At 45.1% G+C, this 14,652-nt stretch overlaps 1 protein-coding gene across 2 annotated transcripts; it reads left to right on the top strand.

Annotated features, from left to right (window-relative positions):
* Positions 1-12: 12 nt before the first annotated feature.
* On the top strand, positions 13-14,640 carry LOC115136723 (PIH1 domain-containing protein 2-like). 2 transcript variants are annotated; one of them, XM_065024436.1, is made up of 4 exons: positions 13-118; positions 838-964; positions 11,015-13,049; positions 13,241-14,640. In XM_065024436.1, the coding sequence occupies exons 3-4, from the start codon at positions 12,757-12,759 to the stop codon at positions 13,368-13,370; spliced, it is 423 nt and encodes a 140-aa protein (XP_064880508.1). In that variant the 5' UTR covers positions 13-118; positions 838-964; positions 11,015-12,756; the 3' UTR covers positions 13,371-14,640. The 2 variants fall into 2 exon arrangements, 1 of the variants encoding a protein (XP_064880508.1); XR_010465042.1 differs by lacking the exons at positions 13-118; positions 838-964 and having other exon boundaries at positions 7,337-13,049.
* The last annotated feature ends 12 nt before the right edge of the window (positions 14,641-14,652 follow it).

A 14,652-nucleotide genomic window follows, 5' to 3' on the forward strand; every position in this document is an offset into this window, starting at 1 on the left:
TGCACCCATATCATTTCTTCTCTATAGTAAAAGAGGGCACTCGCGACAAAAGTTGAGTTTGTCAACATTTATCTGTAACGTTAGAACAATGGTCGCAAAAACTTGAAGCAAGTTTACTGTGAGTATTTCCATGTGTTAAAAGGATAACTACTGTACTCCATCTGATTCACAGCATTCGTACCAAATGGTTTGATTGTATTCAAGGCATTGCTGGCTGGTGTATTGGGGTAGCTATTTAGCTACACTACTGTAACGTTAGCTAGCTAACATAAACGTTATTTAACCTAGCAATGAATTATCTCCATGCTTGTTAATCTATAGCTAGCATGCCTTGCCATACCATAATCAAATGCAAAACTCCAATGAGCTGTGTGTATACTGAACTAAATCCCTCAACATATTTTCAGAAATATGTCTTCATCCCTGGTAGTACAAATTACAAAGCAGGAAGTTTTGCAGCAGTTCAACCAGTTCTGGTCCATGTTAAACGACCTGTCACAGAATGACCCCCAAAGCTACCAGATGTTTATCGAGAAACAAATAAAACAGGGAGCTAATAATAATGCACTACCTCAGCCTGACTCCTGCCTACTCACTGAAATGCTGGAACCACAAATGACCTGCTTTCTATGAGCAGCTACACCCACACTGTAGAGTTTATAGATTAAAAACACACTTAGAACACTGGCCTACATAAAAAATAACATAACTAAGTGTGTTGATAAGAGAATACTGGTTCATTTGTTTGCAGTGCACGTTTGACTGTGCAATGCTGGCTAATAATATGGAGGTGTGAACTATAAAGAGGCTGAACAGTTGCTTTATTGTTTGTGTCAGGAGACAAAGAAAGGGTTGCTGTACATCAATGCGAGTGGCTGGAAGCACATCCCTAACCCTGGTGATGAGAACAAGCCTGTGCCTGTATGTGGAGGGAAACTGGAGACAGACATTCATGAAGGAGGAGGTACCAAGAGTCACTGTTGTCCTGCAGAACACAAACCTGTATTTCTGCATAATTACCTGGACTGTAACCTGTTTCATAAGAGGTGTAGGGAAAAAAAGTTCACATTGTCCCCCAAAAATATTTACAGTTGAAGTCAGAGGTTTACATACACCTTAGCCAAATACATTTAATCTCAGTTTTTCACAATTCCTGACATTTAGTCCTAGTAAAAATGATCTGTTTTTAGGTCAGTTAGGATCACCACTTTATTTTAAGAATGTGAAATGTCAGAATAATAGTAGAGAGAATTATTTATTTAAGCTTTTATTTCTTTCATCACATTCCCAGTGGGTCAGAAGTTTACATACACTCAACAGTATTTGGTAGCATTGCCTTTAAATTGTTTAACTTGGGTCAAACGTTTCAGGTAGCCTTCCACAAGCTTCCCACAATAAGTTGGGTGAATATTGGCCCATTCCTCCTGACAGAGCTGGTGTAACTGAGTCAGGGTTGTAAGGCCTCCTTGCTTGCACACACTTTTTCAGTTCTGCCCACACATTTTCTATAGGATTGAGGTCAGGGTGTTGTGATGGCCACTCCAATACCTTGACTTTGTTGTCCTTAAGCCATTTTGCCACAACTTTAGAAGTTTACTTGGGGTCATTGTTCATTTGGAAGACCCATTTGCGACCAAGCTTTAACTTGCTGACTGATGTCTTGAGATGTTGCTTTAATATATCCACATACTTTTCTATCCTCATGATGCCATCTATTTTGTGAAGTGCACCAGTCCTTCCTGCAACAAAGCACCCCCACAACATCATGCTGCCAACCCCGTGCTTCACGGGTGGGATGGTGTTCTTCGGCTTGCAAGCATACCCCTTTTTCCTCCAAACATAACGATGGTCATTATGGCCAAACAGTTTTATTTTTGTTTCATCAGACCAGAGGACATTTCTCCAAAAAGTACGATCTTTGTCCCCATGTGCAGTTGCAAACCATAGTGTGGCTTTTTTATGCCGGTTTTGGAGCAGTGGCTTCTTCCTTGCTGAGCGGCCTTTCAGGTTATGTTGATATAGGACTCGTTTTATTGTGGATATAGACACTTTTGTACCTGTTTCCTCCAGCATCTTCACAAGGTCCTTTGCTGTTGTTCTGGGATTGATTTGCACTTTTCGCACCAAGTACGTTCATCTCTAGGAGACAGAACGCATCTCCTTCCTGAGTGGTATGACGGCTGCGTGGTCCCATGGTGTTTATACTTGCATACTATTGTTTGTACAGATGATCGGGGTACCTTCAGGCATTTGGAAATTGCTCCCAAGGATGAACCAGACTTGTGGAGGTCTACAATTTTTTTTCTGAGGTCTTGGCTGATTTCTTTTGATTGTCCCATGATGTCAAACAAAAAGGCACTGAGTTGGAAGGTAGGCCTTGAAATACATCCACAGCTACACCTCCAAGTGACTCAAATTATGTTAATTATCAGAAGCTTCTAAAGCCATGACATAATTTTATGGAATTTTCCAAGCTGTTTAAAGGCACAGTCAATTTAGTGTATGTAAACTTCTCACCCACTGGAATTGTGATAGGCTGAACAGGCTGAATTATAAGTGAAATAATCTGTCTGTAAACAATTGTTGGAAGAATTACTTGTGTCATGCACAAAGTAGATGTCCTAACCGACTTGCCAAAACTATAGTTTGTTAACAAGAAATTTGTGGAGTGGTTGAAAAACGAGTTTTTAAATACTCCAACCTAAGTGTATGTAAACTTCCGACTTCAACTGTATACGACAGCTGATGTTCTTATCACTTTTTAATGGTTTTGATACCAATGTTATCTAACACTGTTTGACCTCAAAAGGTGTTTCATTGAAACAGTATTTTATTTATTTATTTATTTGTATTTATTTCACCTTTATTTAACCAGGTTGTCACGTTCTGACCTTTATTTCCTTTGTTTTGTATTTATTTAGTATGGTCAGGGCGTGAGTTGAGTTGGGTGGGCAGTCTGTTTGTTTTTCTATGATTTGGGGATTTGTATGTTTCGGCCTAGTATGGTTCTCAATCAGAGGCAGGTGTCATTAGTTGTCTCTGATTGAGAATCATACTTAGGTAGCCTGGGTTTCACTGTTTGTTTGTGGGTGATTGTCTATGATAATTGCTTGTGTCAGCACAGGTCTCATTTATAGCTTCACGGTCGTTATTTGTTTATTGTTTTTGTATAGTTTGTATTCAGTGTTCAGTGCTTTCTTTGATTAAATATTCATCATGAACACATACCACGCCGCATTTTGGTCCTCCGATCCTTCTCGCCTCTCCTCTTCAGATGAAGAGGAGGACGTCCGTGACACAGGTAGGCAAGTTGAGAACAAGTTCTCATTTACAATTGCGACCTGGCCAAGATAAAGCAAAGCAGTTCAACACATACAACAACACAGAGTTACACATGGAGTAAAACAAACATACAGTCAATAATACAGTAGAAACAAGTCTATATACGATGTGAGCGAGCAGTCGCATCCGCACTTCGGTCTGCACTTCGGTCTGCAGGTAGTATAACTTTTCATTACATTTCATTATAGTACAACGGTTTGATTTGTCTAATCTTAGCAACTTCTTCTTAGCTAGCTACATAGCCGTCTTTGTATCAAAGATAATTGCGTAATTATTGTATTTCGTCGTCCTAACGTATCTGCCCAGCAGCTAGCCAGCTAGCTAACGCCCACCGTCTACATAGCTAGCTACATAGCCGTCTCTGTATCAAAGATAATTGTGTAGATAATTGTGTAGTCTAGAGCGATTTTCTAGGTTACCTAGCCAGCTATTGTCGTTCTTTTAACGCAACGTAACGTAATCAACACTGCTAGCTAGCTAGCCAGCTAGCCCCTGAATCAACAACGCAGCCAGCTATTTGTCGTCCTTAACGTAGGAGACACTGCTAGCTAGCCAACAGCTAGCCAACGTCTACCGATTAGAACTCAACAACCCGGTCGCATTCCGCCTCGCTCCACAGGTAGTATCACATTTTCATTTAATTTCATTACAGTACAACGGTTTGATTTGTTTGATCGTAGCTAGCTACATAGCTAGCTACATAGCCGTCTCTGTATCAAAGATAATTGTGTAGTCTAGAGCGATTTTCTAGGTTACCTAGCCAGCTATTGTCGTTCTTTTAACGCAACGTAACGTAATCAACACTGCTAGCTAGCCAGCTGGCCCCCGAATCAACAACGCAGCCACTGCCAGCTAGCCTACAAAGTCAACAACGCAGCCACTGCCAGCTAGCCTACTTCAGCAGTACTGTATCATTTTTAATCATTTTAGTCAATAAGATTCTTGCTACGTAAGCTCAACTTTCTGAACATTCGAGACGTGTAGTCCACTTGTCATTCCAATCTCCTTTGCATTAGCGTAGCCTCTTCTGTAGCCTGTCAACTATGTGTCTGTCTATCCCTGTTCTCTCCTCTCTGCACAGACCATACAAACGCTCCACACCGCGTGGCCGCGGCCACCTAATCTGGTGGTCCCAGCGCGCACGACCCACGTGGAGTTCCAGGTCTCCGGTAGCCTCTGGAACTGCCGATCTGCGGCCAACAAGGCAGAGTTCATCTCAGCCTATGCCTCCCTCCAGTCCCTCGACTTCTTGGCACTGACGGAAACATGGATCACCACAGATAACACTGCTACTCCTACTGCTCTCTCTTCGTCCGCCCACGTGTTCTCGCACACCCGAGAGCTTCTGGTCAGCGGGGTGGTGGCACCGGGATCCTCATCTCTCCCAAGTGGTCATTCTCTCTTTCTCCCCTTACCCATCTGTCTATCGCCTCCTTTGAATTCCATGCTGTCACAGTTACCAGCCCTTTCAAGCTTAACATCCTTATCATTTATCGCCCTCCAGGTTCCCTCGGAGAGTTCATCAATGAGCTTGATGCCTTGATAAGCTCCTTTCCTGAGGACGGCTCACCTCTCACAGTTCTGGGCGACTTTAACCTCCCCACGTCTACCTTTGACTCTTTCCTCTCTGCCTCCTTCTTTCCACTCCTCTCCTCTTTTGACCTCTCCCTCTCACCTTCCCCCCTACTCACAAGGCAGGCAATACGCTCGACCTCATCTTTACTAGATGCTGTTCTTCCACTAACCTCATTGCAACTCCCCTCCAAGTCTCCGACCACTACCTTGTATCCTTTTCCCTCTCGCTCTCATCCAACACTTCCCACACTGCCCCTACTCGGATGGTATCGCGCCGTCCCAACCTTCGCTCTCTCTCCCCCGCTACTCTCTCCTCTTCCATCCTATCATCTCTTCCCTCTGCTCAAACCTTCTCCAACCTATCTCCTGATTCTGCCTCCTCAACCCTCCTCTCCTCCCTTTCTGCATCCTTTGACTCTCTATGTCCCCTATCCTCCAGGCCGGCTCGGTCCTCCCTCCCGCTCCGTGGCTCGACGACTCATTGCGAGCTCACAGAACAGGGCTCCGGGCAGCCGAGTGGAAATGGAGGAAAACTCGCCTCCCCTGCGGACCTGGCATCCTTTCACTCCCTCCTCTCTACATTTTCCTCTTCTGTCGCTGCTGCTAAAGCCACTTTCTACCACTCTAAATTCCAAGCATCTGCCTCTAACCCTAGGAAGCTCTTTGCCACCTTCTCCTCCCTCCTGAATCCTCCTCCCCCTCCCCCTCCTCCCTCTCTGCAGTTGACTTCGTCAACCATTTTGAAAAGAAGGTCGACGACATCCGATCCTCGTTTGCTAAGTCAAACGACACCGCTGGTTCTGCTCACACTGCCCTACCCTGTGCTCTGACCTCTTTCTCCCCTCTCTCTCCAGATGAAATCTCGCGTCTTGTGACGGCCGGCCGCCCAACAACCTGCCCGCTTGACCCTATCCCCTCCTCTCTTCTCCAGACCATTTCCGGAGACCTTCTCCCTTACCTCACCTCGCTCATCAACTCATCCCTGACCGCTGGCTACGTCCCTTCCGTCTTCAAGAGAGCGAGAGTTGCACCCCTTCTGAAAAAACCTACACTCGATCCCTCCGATGTCAACAACTACAGACCAGTATCCCTTCTTTCTTTTCTCTCCAAAACCCTTGAACGTGCCGTCCTTGGCCAGCTCTCCCGCTATCTCTCTCAGAATGACCTTCTTGATACAAATCAGTCAGGTTTCAAGACTAGTCATTCAACTGAGACTGCTCTTCTCTGTATCACGGAGGCGCTAGCTCCGCACTGCTAAAGCTAACTCTCTCTCCTCTGCTCTCATCCTTCTAGACCTATCGGCTGCCTTCGATACTGTGAACCATCTGATCCTCCTCTCCACCCTCTCCGAGTTGGGCATCTCCGGCGCGCCCACGCTTGGATTGCGTCCTACCTGACAGGTCGCTCCTACCAGGTGGCGTGGCGAGAATCCGTCTCCTCACCACGTGCTCTCACCACTGGTGTCCCCCAGGGCTCTGTTCTAGGCCCTCTCCTATTCTCGCTATACACCAAGTCACTTGGCTCTGTCATAACCTCACATGGTCTCTCCTATCATTGCTATGCAGACGACACACAATTAATCTTCTCCTTTCCCCCTTCTGATGACCAGGTGGCGAATCGCATCTCTGCATGTCTGGCAGACATATCAGTGTGGATGACGGATCACCACCTCAAGCTGAACCTCGGCAAGATGGAGCTGCTCTTCCTCCCGGGGAAGGACTGCCCGTTCCATGATCTCGCCATCACGGTTGACAACTCCACTGTGTCCTCCTCCCAGAGCGCTAAGAACCTTGGCGTGATCCTGGACAACACCCTGTCGTTCTCAACTAACATCAAGGCGGTGGCCCGTTCCTGTAGGTTCATGCTCTACAACATCCGCAGAGTACGACCCTGCCTCACACAGGAAGCGGCGCAGGTCCTAATCCAGGCACTTGTCATCTCCCGTCTGGATTACTGCAACTCGCTGTTGGCTGGGCTCCCTGCCTGTGCCATTAAACCCCTACAACTCATCCAGAACGCCGCAACCTTCCCAAGTTCTCTCAGGTCACCCCGCTCCTCCGCTCTCTCCACTGGCTTCCAGTTGAAGCTCGCATCCGCTACAAGACCATGGTGCTTGCCTACGGAGCTGTGAGGGGAACGGCACCTCAGTACCTCCAGGCTCTGATCAGGCCCTACACCCAAACAAGGGCACTGCGTTCATCCACCTCTGGCCTGCTCGCCTCCCTACCACTGAGGAAGTACAGTTCCCGCTCAGCCCAGTCAAAACTGTTCGCTGCTCTGGCCCCCCAATGGTGGAACAAACTCCCTCACGACGCCAGGACAGTGGAGTCAATCACCACCTTCCGGAGACACCTGAAACCCCACCTCTTTAATGAATACCTAGGATAGGATAAAGTAATCCTTCTCACCCCCCCTTAAAAGATTTAGATGCACTATTGTAAAGTGGCTGTTCCACTGGATGTCATAAGGTGAATGCACCAATTTGTAAGTCGCTCTGGATAAGAGCGTCTGCTAAATTACTTAAATGTAAATGTGAGCAAATGAGGTGAGATAAGGGAGGTTAAGGCAAAAAAAAGGCCATGGTGGCAATGTAAATACAATATAGCAAGTAAAACACTGGAATTGTAGATTTGCAGTGGAAGAATGTGCAAAGTAGAAATAAAAATAATGGGGTATGAAAATTTCATATCACGGTTATAGTGACCAAAATTATTACGGTTCTCAGTATTATCGCGGTATCGTTAAAATGTGCTGGAAATGTGCCCGCTAGCGCTGAACACTCTCTGATGGCACGCTGGTTGCTTGGATGCACAAAAGCTTCCTGGCAACACTGGCTATTTGAGGCAGCTCTGATGCATGGCCCCTCCACCACACCAGTGGATCCTTTTCTGCTGGAATGGGTGGCAGAGACAGGTAGACCTTGATCTCTTCTTTCACTCTGTCTTCTGGGGAGGTTGGAATCTGATCCTTTTCTGCTGGAATGGGTGGCAGAGACAGGTAGACCTTGATCTCTTCTTTCACTCTGTCTTCTGGGGAGGTTGGAATCTGATCCTCTTCTGCTGGAATGGGAGGCAGAGACAGGTAGACCTTGATCTCTTCTTTCACTCTGTCTTCTGGGGTGGTCGGAATCTGATCCTTTTCTGCTGGAATGGTTGGCAGAGACAGGTAGACCTTGATCTCTTCTTTCACTCTGTCTTCTGGGGTGGTCGGAATCTGATCCTCTTCTGCTGGAATGGTTGGCAGAGACAGGTAGACCTTGATCTCTTCTTTCACTCTGTCTTCTGGGGAGGTTGGAATCTGATCCTCTTCTGCTGGAATGGTTGGCAGAGACAGGTAGACCTTGATCTCTTCTTTCACTCTGTCTTCTGGGGAGGTTGGAATCTGATCCTCTTCTGCTGGAATGGTTGGCAGAGACAGGTAGACCTTGATCTCTTCTTTCACTCTGTCTTCTGGGGAGGTTGGAATCTGATCCTCTTCTGCTGGAATGGTTGGCAGAGACAGGTAGACCTTGATCTCTTCTTTCACTCTGTCTTCTGGGGAGGTTGGAATCTGATCCTCTTCTGCTGGAATGGGAGGCAGAGACAGGTAGACCTTGATCTCTTCTTTCACTCTGTCTTCTGGGGAGGTTGGAATCTGATCCTCTTCTGCTGGAATGGGAGGCAGAGACAGGTAGACCTTGATCTCTTCTTTCACTCTGTCTTCTGGGGAGGTTGGAATCTGATCCTCTTCTGCTGGAATGGGTGGCAGAGACAGGTAGACCTTGATCTCTTCTTTCACTCTGTCTTCTGGGGTGGTCGGAATCTGATCCTTTTCTGCTGGAATGGTTGGCAGAGACAGGTAGACCTTGATCTCTTCTTTCACTCTGTCTTCTGGGGAGGTTGGAATCTGATCCTCTTCTGCTGGAATGGGAGGCAGAGACAGGTAGACCTTGATCTCTTCTTTCACTCTGTCTTCTGGGGAGGTTGGAATCTGATCCTCTTCTGCTGGAATGGGTGGCAGAGACAGGTAGACCTTGATCTCTTCTTTCACTCTGTCTTCTGGGGAGGTTGGAATCTGATCCTCTTCTGCTGGAATGGTTGGCAGAGACAGGTAGACCTTGATCTCTTCTTTCACTCTGTCTTCTGGGGAGGTTGGAATCTGATCCTCTTCTGCTGGAATGGTTGGCAGAGACAGGTAGACCTTGATCTCTTCTTTCACTCTGTCTTCTGGGGAGGTTGGAATCTGACCCTCTTCACCTCTCTGCTGCCTTGTTGAGGTAATGTTTCTCAGCAACCCAGCGAGGCCTTTCCCCTCTGATGCCGCTGTGTTGGTGGTGGAGGTGCTGCTGGTGCTTTGTGTTTCTTCCCTGACTTGTGCAGCTGCCAGCTTCAAGGCCTCCTGGACACAGCTGTCAGTATCAACTTTTACAGCCTCAGGCTCATCTAAAAAGCGCCTTTTGAAGCGGGGGTCAATGAAACAAGCCATGTTGCATGACTCTCTTTGCCTTCTCTGTGTATCTGTTGTTAACCTCTCTGCGCACCGAACCCGTTAGCGGGATTAAATTCCACAACATACGGTGATCGCTACATAAATAGTCATATTAAACATTCATGACAATACAAGTGTCTCACATGGGTCGAAAGTCTAGAATCTTGCTAATCCAACTGCGTTGTCAGATTTAAAAAAAGATTTACTGCGAAAGAATACGATGCGATTATCTGAGAACAAAGCCCCAAAACTATTTCAACCAGCACAGGCGTAACAACATCACAAACTGCAATAAAATAAATGGTTTACCTTTGATGATCTTCATCTGTTTGCAATCCCAATGCTCATTGTTACACAATGAATGGTCTTTTGTTTTATAAAATACATTTTTATAGCCTAACACGAAACATTTTGGGAACCGCTTGTGTCGTGAATTCCGTCTCATTCCATTTTCGGCGACACATTCGATGTAAATACACACACTAAACGTGACTTTTCCAGTCTTGTTTGGTTTCATTGCAATCAACTGGTTTGTTTGTAACACAACCAAACGTGATGGGTCATTTCGCGGGACGTATTGACTGAAAGAAACCGATTTGAAGACAACAAGTAATGACATCATTGTGCACCAATGATATGACCGCTGTTTCATTGATTGACTGTATTTTAACCCAATGACCACTGATCGTCTTGAAATCTAGCTGGGTAGAGAGCCAATGAGCTGAGGTAAACAGCAATATGTAATGTTTATGTGTTGGAAGACCAACCCATGTAGTAAACTCCGGCGTAAAGAGGGTCATTTGCCATTGAAGTTTCATACCGGAAGGAGCCCACGCATGTTACGCACAGCATTGTTTTGGTAAAGCGCATCTTCAGCTGTTTATATATCAATCAGTATGGCGACTAAGTTAGGGAAAGCTAAATCTAAGTCTAGATATACAGGTGTACACACAAAAAAAAAGTGAGACAGAGATTATTGGAGGGCGATTCATTTAGCGATTCCCAAATGGAGGAATATTTTTTGAACGGAGAGGACATCGTTTTGGACTGGTAAATTCTTCTCATGCTAATGCCTTTGTTTGAAATTAATAATATAAAATATTATTTGTGATTTTTTTTAAATTTTAGTAGCAATATATAAAAATGTAATGAAATGTGTAAAGTACACGTTGGATATACATTGTGGGTGGGGGTATGTTTGTATGTATGTTTATGACACATAACCTATGTTTGTGTGTGTATCTATACATATTGTGGATTAGAGGGAGCATGGCCGAGATGCGTGTGTCTGCCGCTCCAGCCCACCCCACCCCCACATGAAATAGCCTATTTGAGGCTGTTTAGGGGAGGGCAGGCCCACAACAATGGCCAAAGTGAAATGGAGACAGTAGATACAGCTGGTCTGTTGTAATATAATAGAGACAGTAGATCTAGCTGAAATGTCATAATATAAAATAGACAGTAGATCTAGCTGATCTGTCATAATATAAATTAGACAGTAGATCTAGCAGGTCAATAATAATATATTCAACCTTATGTTCCCTGTACTCTATATATATATATGTTTATTATACCTGTTGATACAGGGCTCATATGTGAAACTATTCTAACTGAACATTTTCTTTCACAGTGACACTGACTCCGAATGGGAGCCCCCAGTGCCAAGGTGTCCATCCCCCACTGAAGCTGGTTCATCCAGCTCCTGCCACAAGTGGTGTTCATCTGCCCAAATTGAGTCAAACTTTTTCCAACATCAGCTTTAACCTGGTTGTACAGGTTTGGGATTTCAGGCGTGACAAAGAATGTTCGTGATGGCACTTCGTAGTGAGGCACGGCATCCTTCATCAGCCTCAGAAAGCCAGGCCTCTCAACAATTTGAAATGGCATCATGTCCTTTGCAATGTAGTATGAAAGGGCTGCAGTGAGGTCTTGAGCATGTTTTGATGTGGGTGCATAGGCAGCCTGTCTTTGAAATGCTTACTGGAGTGTCCCTTGTAAACAAGGGAATAGCAAATGTATTATTATTATTGGTGTTACATTGTTAATTATTATTACACACTCACCTCATTCTCACACACACACACATACATACAGGTCCAAACACTTAAAAGACACACCTATCCCCTCAGCCCTCAAATGAAGTGGACACTTCTGATGACGTATCATGACATCTGACGAGTAAACAAGGGGTGGGGGAAGAAGGAATGATTTTTAAATGGACGCCCTTCATCCCGCAACGATTGTGTTTTCAGCCTCCAGTAGCTTGTGGATGCTTTATATGCGCTACAGTCAATTATCAGTGCATGTCTACTTATATTAAAAATATAATTATTAATATACGCCTACTGTATGACAGCTAGAAAATTAATTAGCTAACTAACGTCAGCCTGCCTAGCTGGAACTTCTGAAGAAAAATGTTTTATTTCTACAAAAACATATTTACTTTTTACGAGACGTGTTTGTGCCATCATGTGCATTAGTAGCACAATTTCTAACTTGCATTCGTTTTTACTTACACTTGAAAGTTGACTTCTCCATTGATGTTGTTAAGTTTTCGCTGACTTTTCTTAGAGGATGTGAACATAATTGTACACTGGCAAAGCCGACTAAAAATGAGGGCTGAGGGGATTACATTGCAAACGTCCTTTGCTTGGCTAATCATTTGACCATCCTCCAAGATGGCGACGGGGATTCCTCCAAGGGCATAAGGCGAGGGTGAGTGGACGAGGGTGTGTCTTAAGTGTTTGGAACACAGCCCCTGTCTGTCTTCTGTGTTGCATTTGAGTATATGCAATGACCCCGTGCTCAATTTACAGAAATACAAATGTGTTTTAAGAAGACAGTTATAGTAATTGCAATGAGCCCAACAATTGACATAAATATAGGAGTATATCGTGTTTTCCTGTTAGAACACTTTTACAACCAAGTTGACGACTGACAGATTTTAAATGAACAAAATATGTTGGTTGGGTGACTAAACTACCGTGTGCAATGGGTGAATAGAGTCTGCAGACACACAAAGCATACAGCAGCAGAACAACGTGTAGTCTTTTTACAAGAGTAGGTAACACTGACAACTTCAGTTTACATTATTGACAAGCTATTAGCAAGTTAGACAGACAAACCATGACATTTTCCTCCATTTCGAAGTCCCCACATCATGCATTGAGCTAAAAGTGAACTTACCTTGCATTCACTATAAAGTAGTGTGTGGTGGTCACGAAGATGACTCGAGAGATTTGAAGTGTTGCCCCTTTTCGCAGCAATTTTCTTTTGCTTGTTCTGCAGAGATGGTGACCATCTTCGATTAAGTTTCCCTCAGCACTTTTGTAAAACCCAAAAAACGACCACACTTCAGATTTGAATTTGACCATGGTTTATCGTGAAACCGGTAACCGTTTCATCCCTTACTGCAACTTGTCATCCCTGTACTTAGATGACTACAGTAAGGTGGATGTGGCGTTCAGTCCTGCAGTGCAGCAGCAGGCTCAGAAGGACAAGAGGGAGAAGGACCAGGTCCACCTGTTAGCCCTGAGCTTCACCCAGCAGCAGCATGGCCTGCGTCTGGCCCAGCAGTACAATGTCAGCAGCAGTAAGCTAAAGGGCAGCCTAGAGGACAAGCAGTGCCGCCTGGGTTCTCTAAAACAGTCCAGCCACCAACACAGGTAAGGCCTCTATGTAATCATTCCTTGGTTCAAGGGAACAGTTTTATTTTTTATTAAGGTGACACCATCAAGATAAAGGCGAGATTATTTAGCCACAATTTATTGAGCAATACCTACTAACTATGTAGTATGAATATTTTTTTTAAAGTGTACTGTAGCTAAAGATGAATGTTTTGACATTCATTTCCCAGCCTCCCAGACCCCAGCTTCCCTGTTCCAGCAGATCTCCTTCTGCGTGAAGGGCAGACCGAGGACAGTACACCTGTGCAACTCATCACATATGTCCAGCTATCATCTGGGCCAGGGGACCAAAGCAACTAGACCAAGAACCCGATCCAGGTGATCTCTAGCTCAGTGACAGCCCAGCCTCAGCAGCCACAGAACCAGCTCACTGTTAACTCTGAGCCCAGGGACCTCTCTAGAATCCTGGCGCTGACTGTGGAGCTACCAAATGTTCACTCCATCACAGAGTGCCATCTCATCATTTCCTAGGTCAGGGACCACTCTAGAATCCTGGAGCTGACTGTGGAGCTACCAAAGGTTCAGTCCATCACAGAGTGCCATCTCATCATTTCCTAGGTCAGGGACCACTCTAGAATCCTGGAGCTGACTGTGGAGCTACCAAAGGTTCAGTCCATCACAGAGTGCCATCTCATCATTTCCTAGGTCAGGGACCTCTCTAGAATCCTGGAGCTGACTGTGGAGCTACCAAAGGTTCAGTCCATCACAGAGTGCCATCTCATCATTTCCTAGGTCAGGGACCTCTCTAGAATCCTGGAGCTGACTGTGGAGCTACCAAAGGTTCAGTCCATCACAGAGTGCCATCTCATCATTTCCTAGGTCAGGGACCACTCTAGAATCCTGGAGCTGACTGTGGAGCTACCAAAGGTTCAGTCCATCACAGAGTGCCATCTCATCATTTCCTAGGCCAGGGACCTCTCTAGAATCCTAGAGCTGACTGGAGCTACCAAAGGTTCAGTCCATCACAGAGTGCCATCTCATCATTTCCTAGGTCAGGGACCACTCTGCTTCCCCTTTCCCTTGTGCTATGAATAAGGCCCTGTGACAGATTAACAAAAATGATGTTGATTTTGCTTAAGCGCTTCCTATGTTGACATAAAAGCCTGTTACATTATAAGTTATCCTTTCTGTGGTCTTGTTGGTCTAAAAGTTTGTGTGTATTTCTCTATAATATGATATACTACTAGAAGTGGAGGAAATCAATCCATCTACACCTGGAGCTGCCTGAGACTGTGAATGAGGAGTCGGCCTCTGCCACGTTCAACAAGAAACGGACATTAACTTTGCAAGTGTCTATACTCTAGTGCCGTTACTGCAGACACTAAAAGCACACACGTTAATAGACAAAAAAACTAAACACTGTCTGCTCTGGCATGTCACACTTACACCCAGTAGGTGATTTGTCTCTATGAAGGGACACGGAACTTTGGAAATATAAGAAGGCCATTAGAGAAAGCAGTAACTTCAGTTACCTCAAAGCAAATGGACCAAAATAAATGTAATTTCTGCTATGCATCCTACAAGCTGTGGGTCTGAACCTTTGTAGTAGTAAACAGTACCTCAGTAAAGACATTCATAGTCC

The sequence above is a fragment of the Oncorhynchus nerka genome, linkage group LG11 (genome assembly GCF_034236695.1).
Source record: "Oncorhynchus nerka isolate Pitt River linkage group LG11, Oner_Uvic_2.0, whole genome shotgun sequence".
In the NCBI taxonomy this organism is placed as follows: domain Eukaryota; kingdom Metazoa; phylum Chordata; class Actinopteri; order Salmoniformes; family Salmonidae; genus Oncorhynchus; species Oncorhynchus nerka.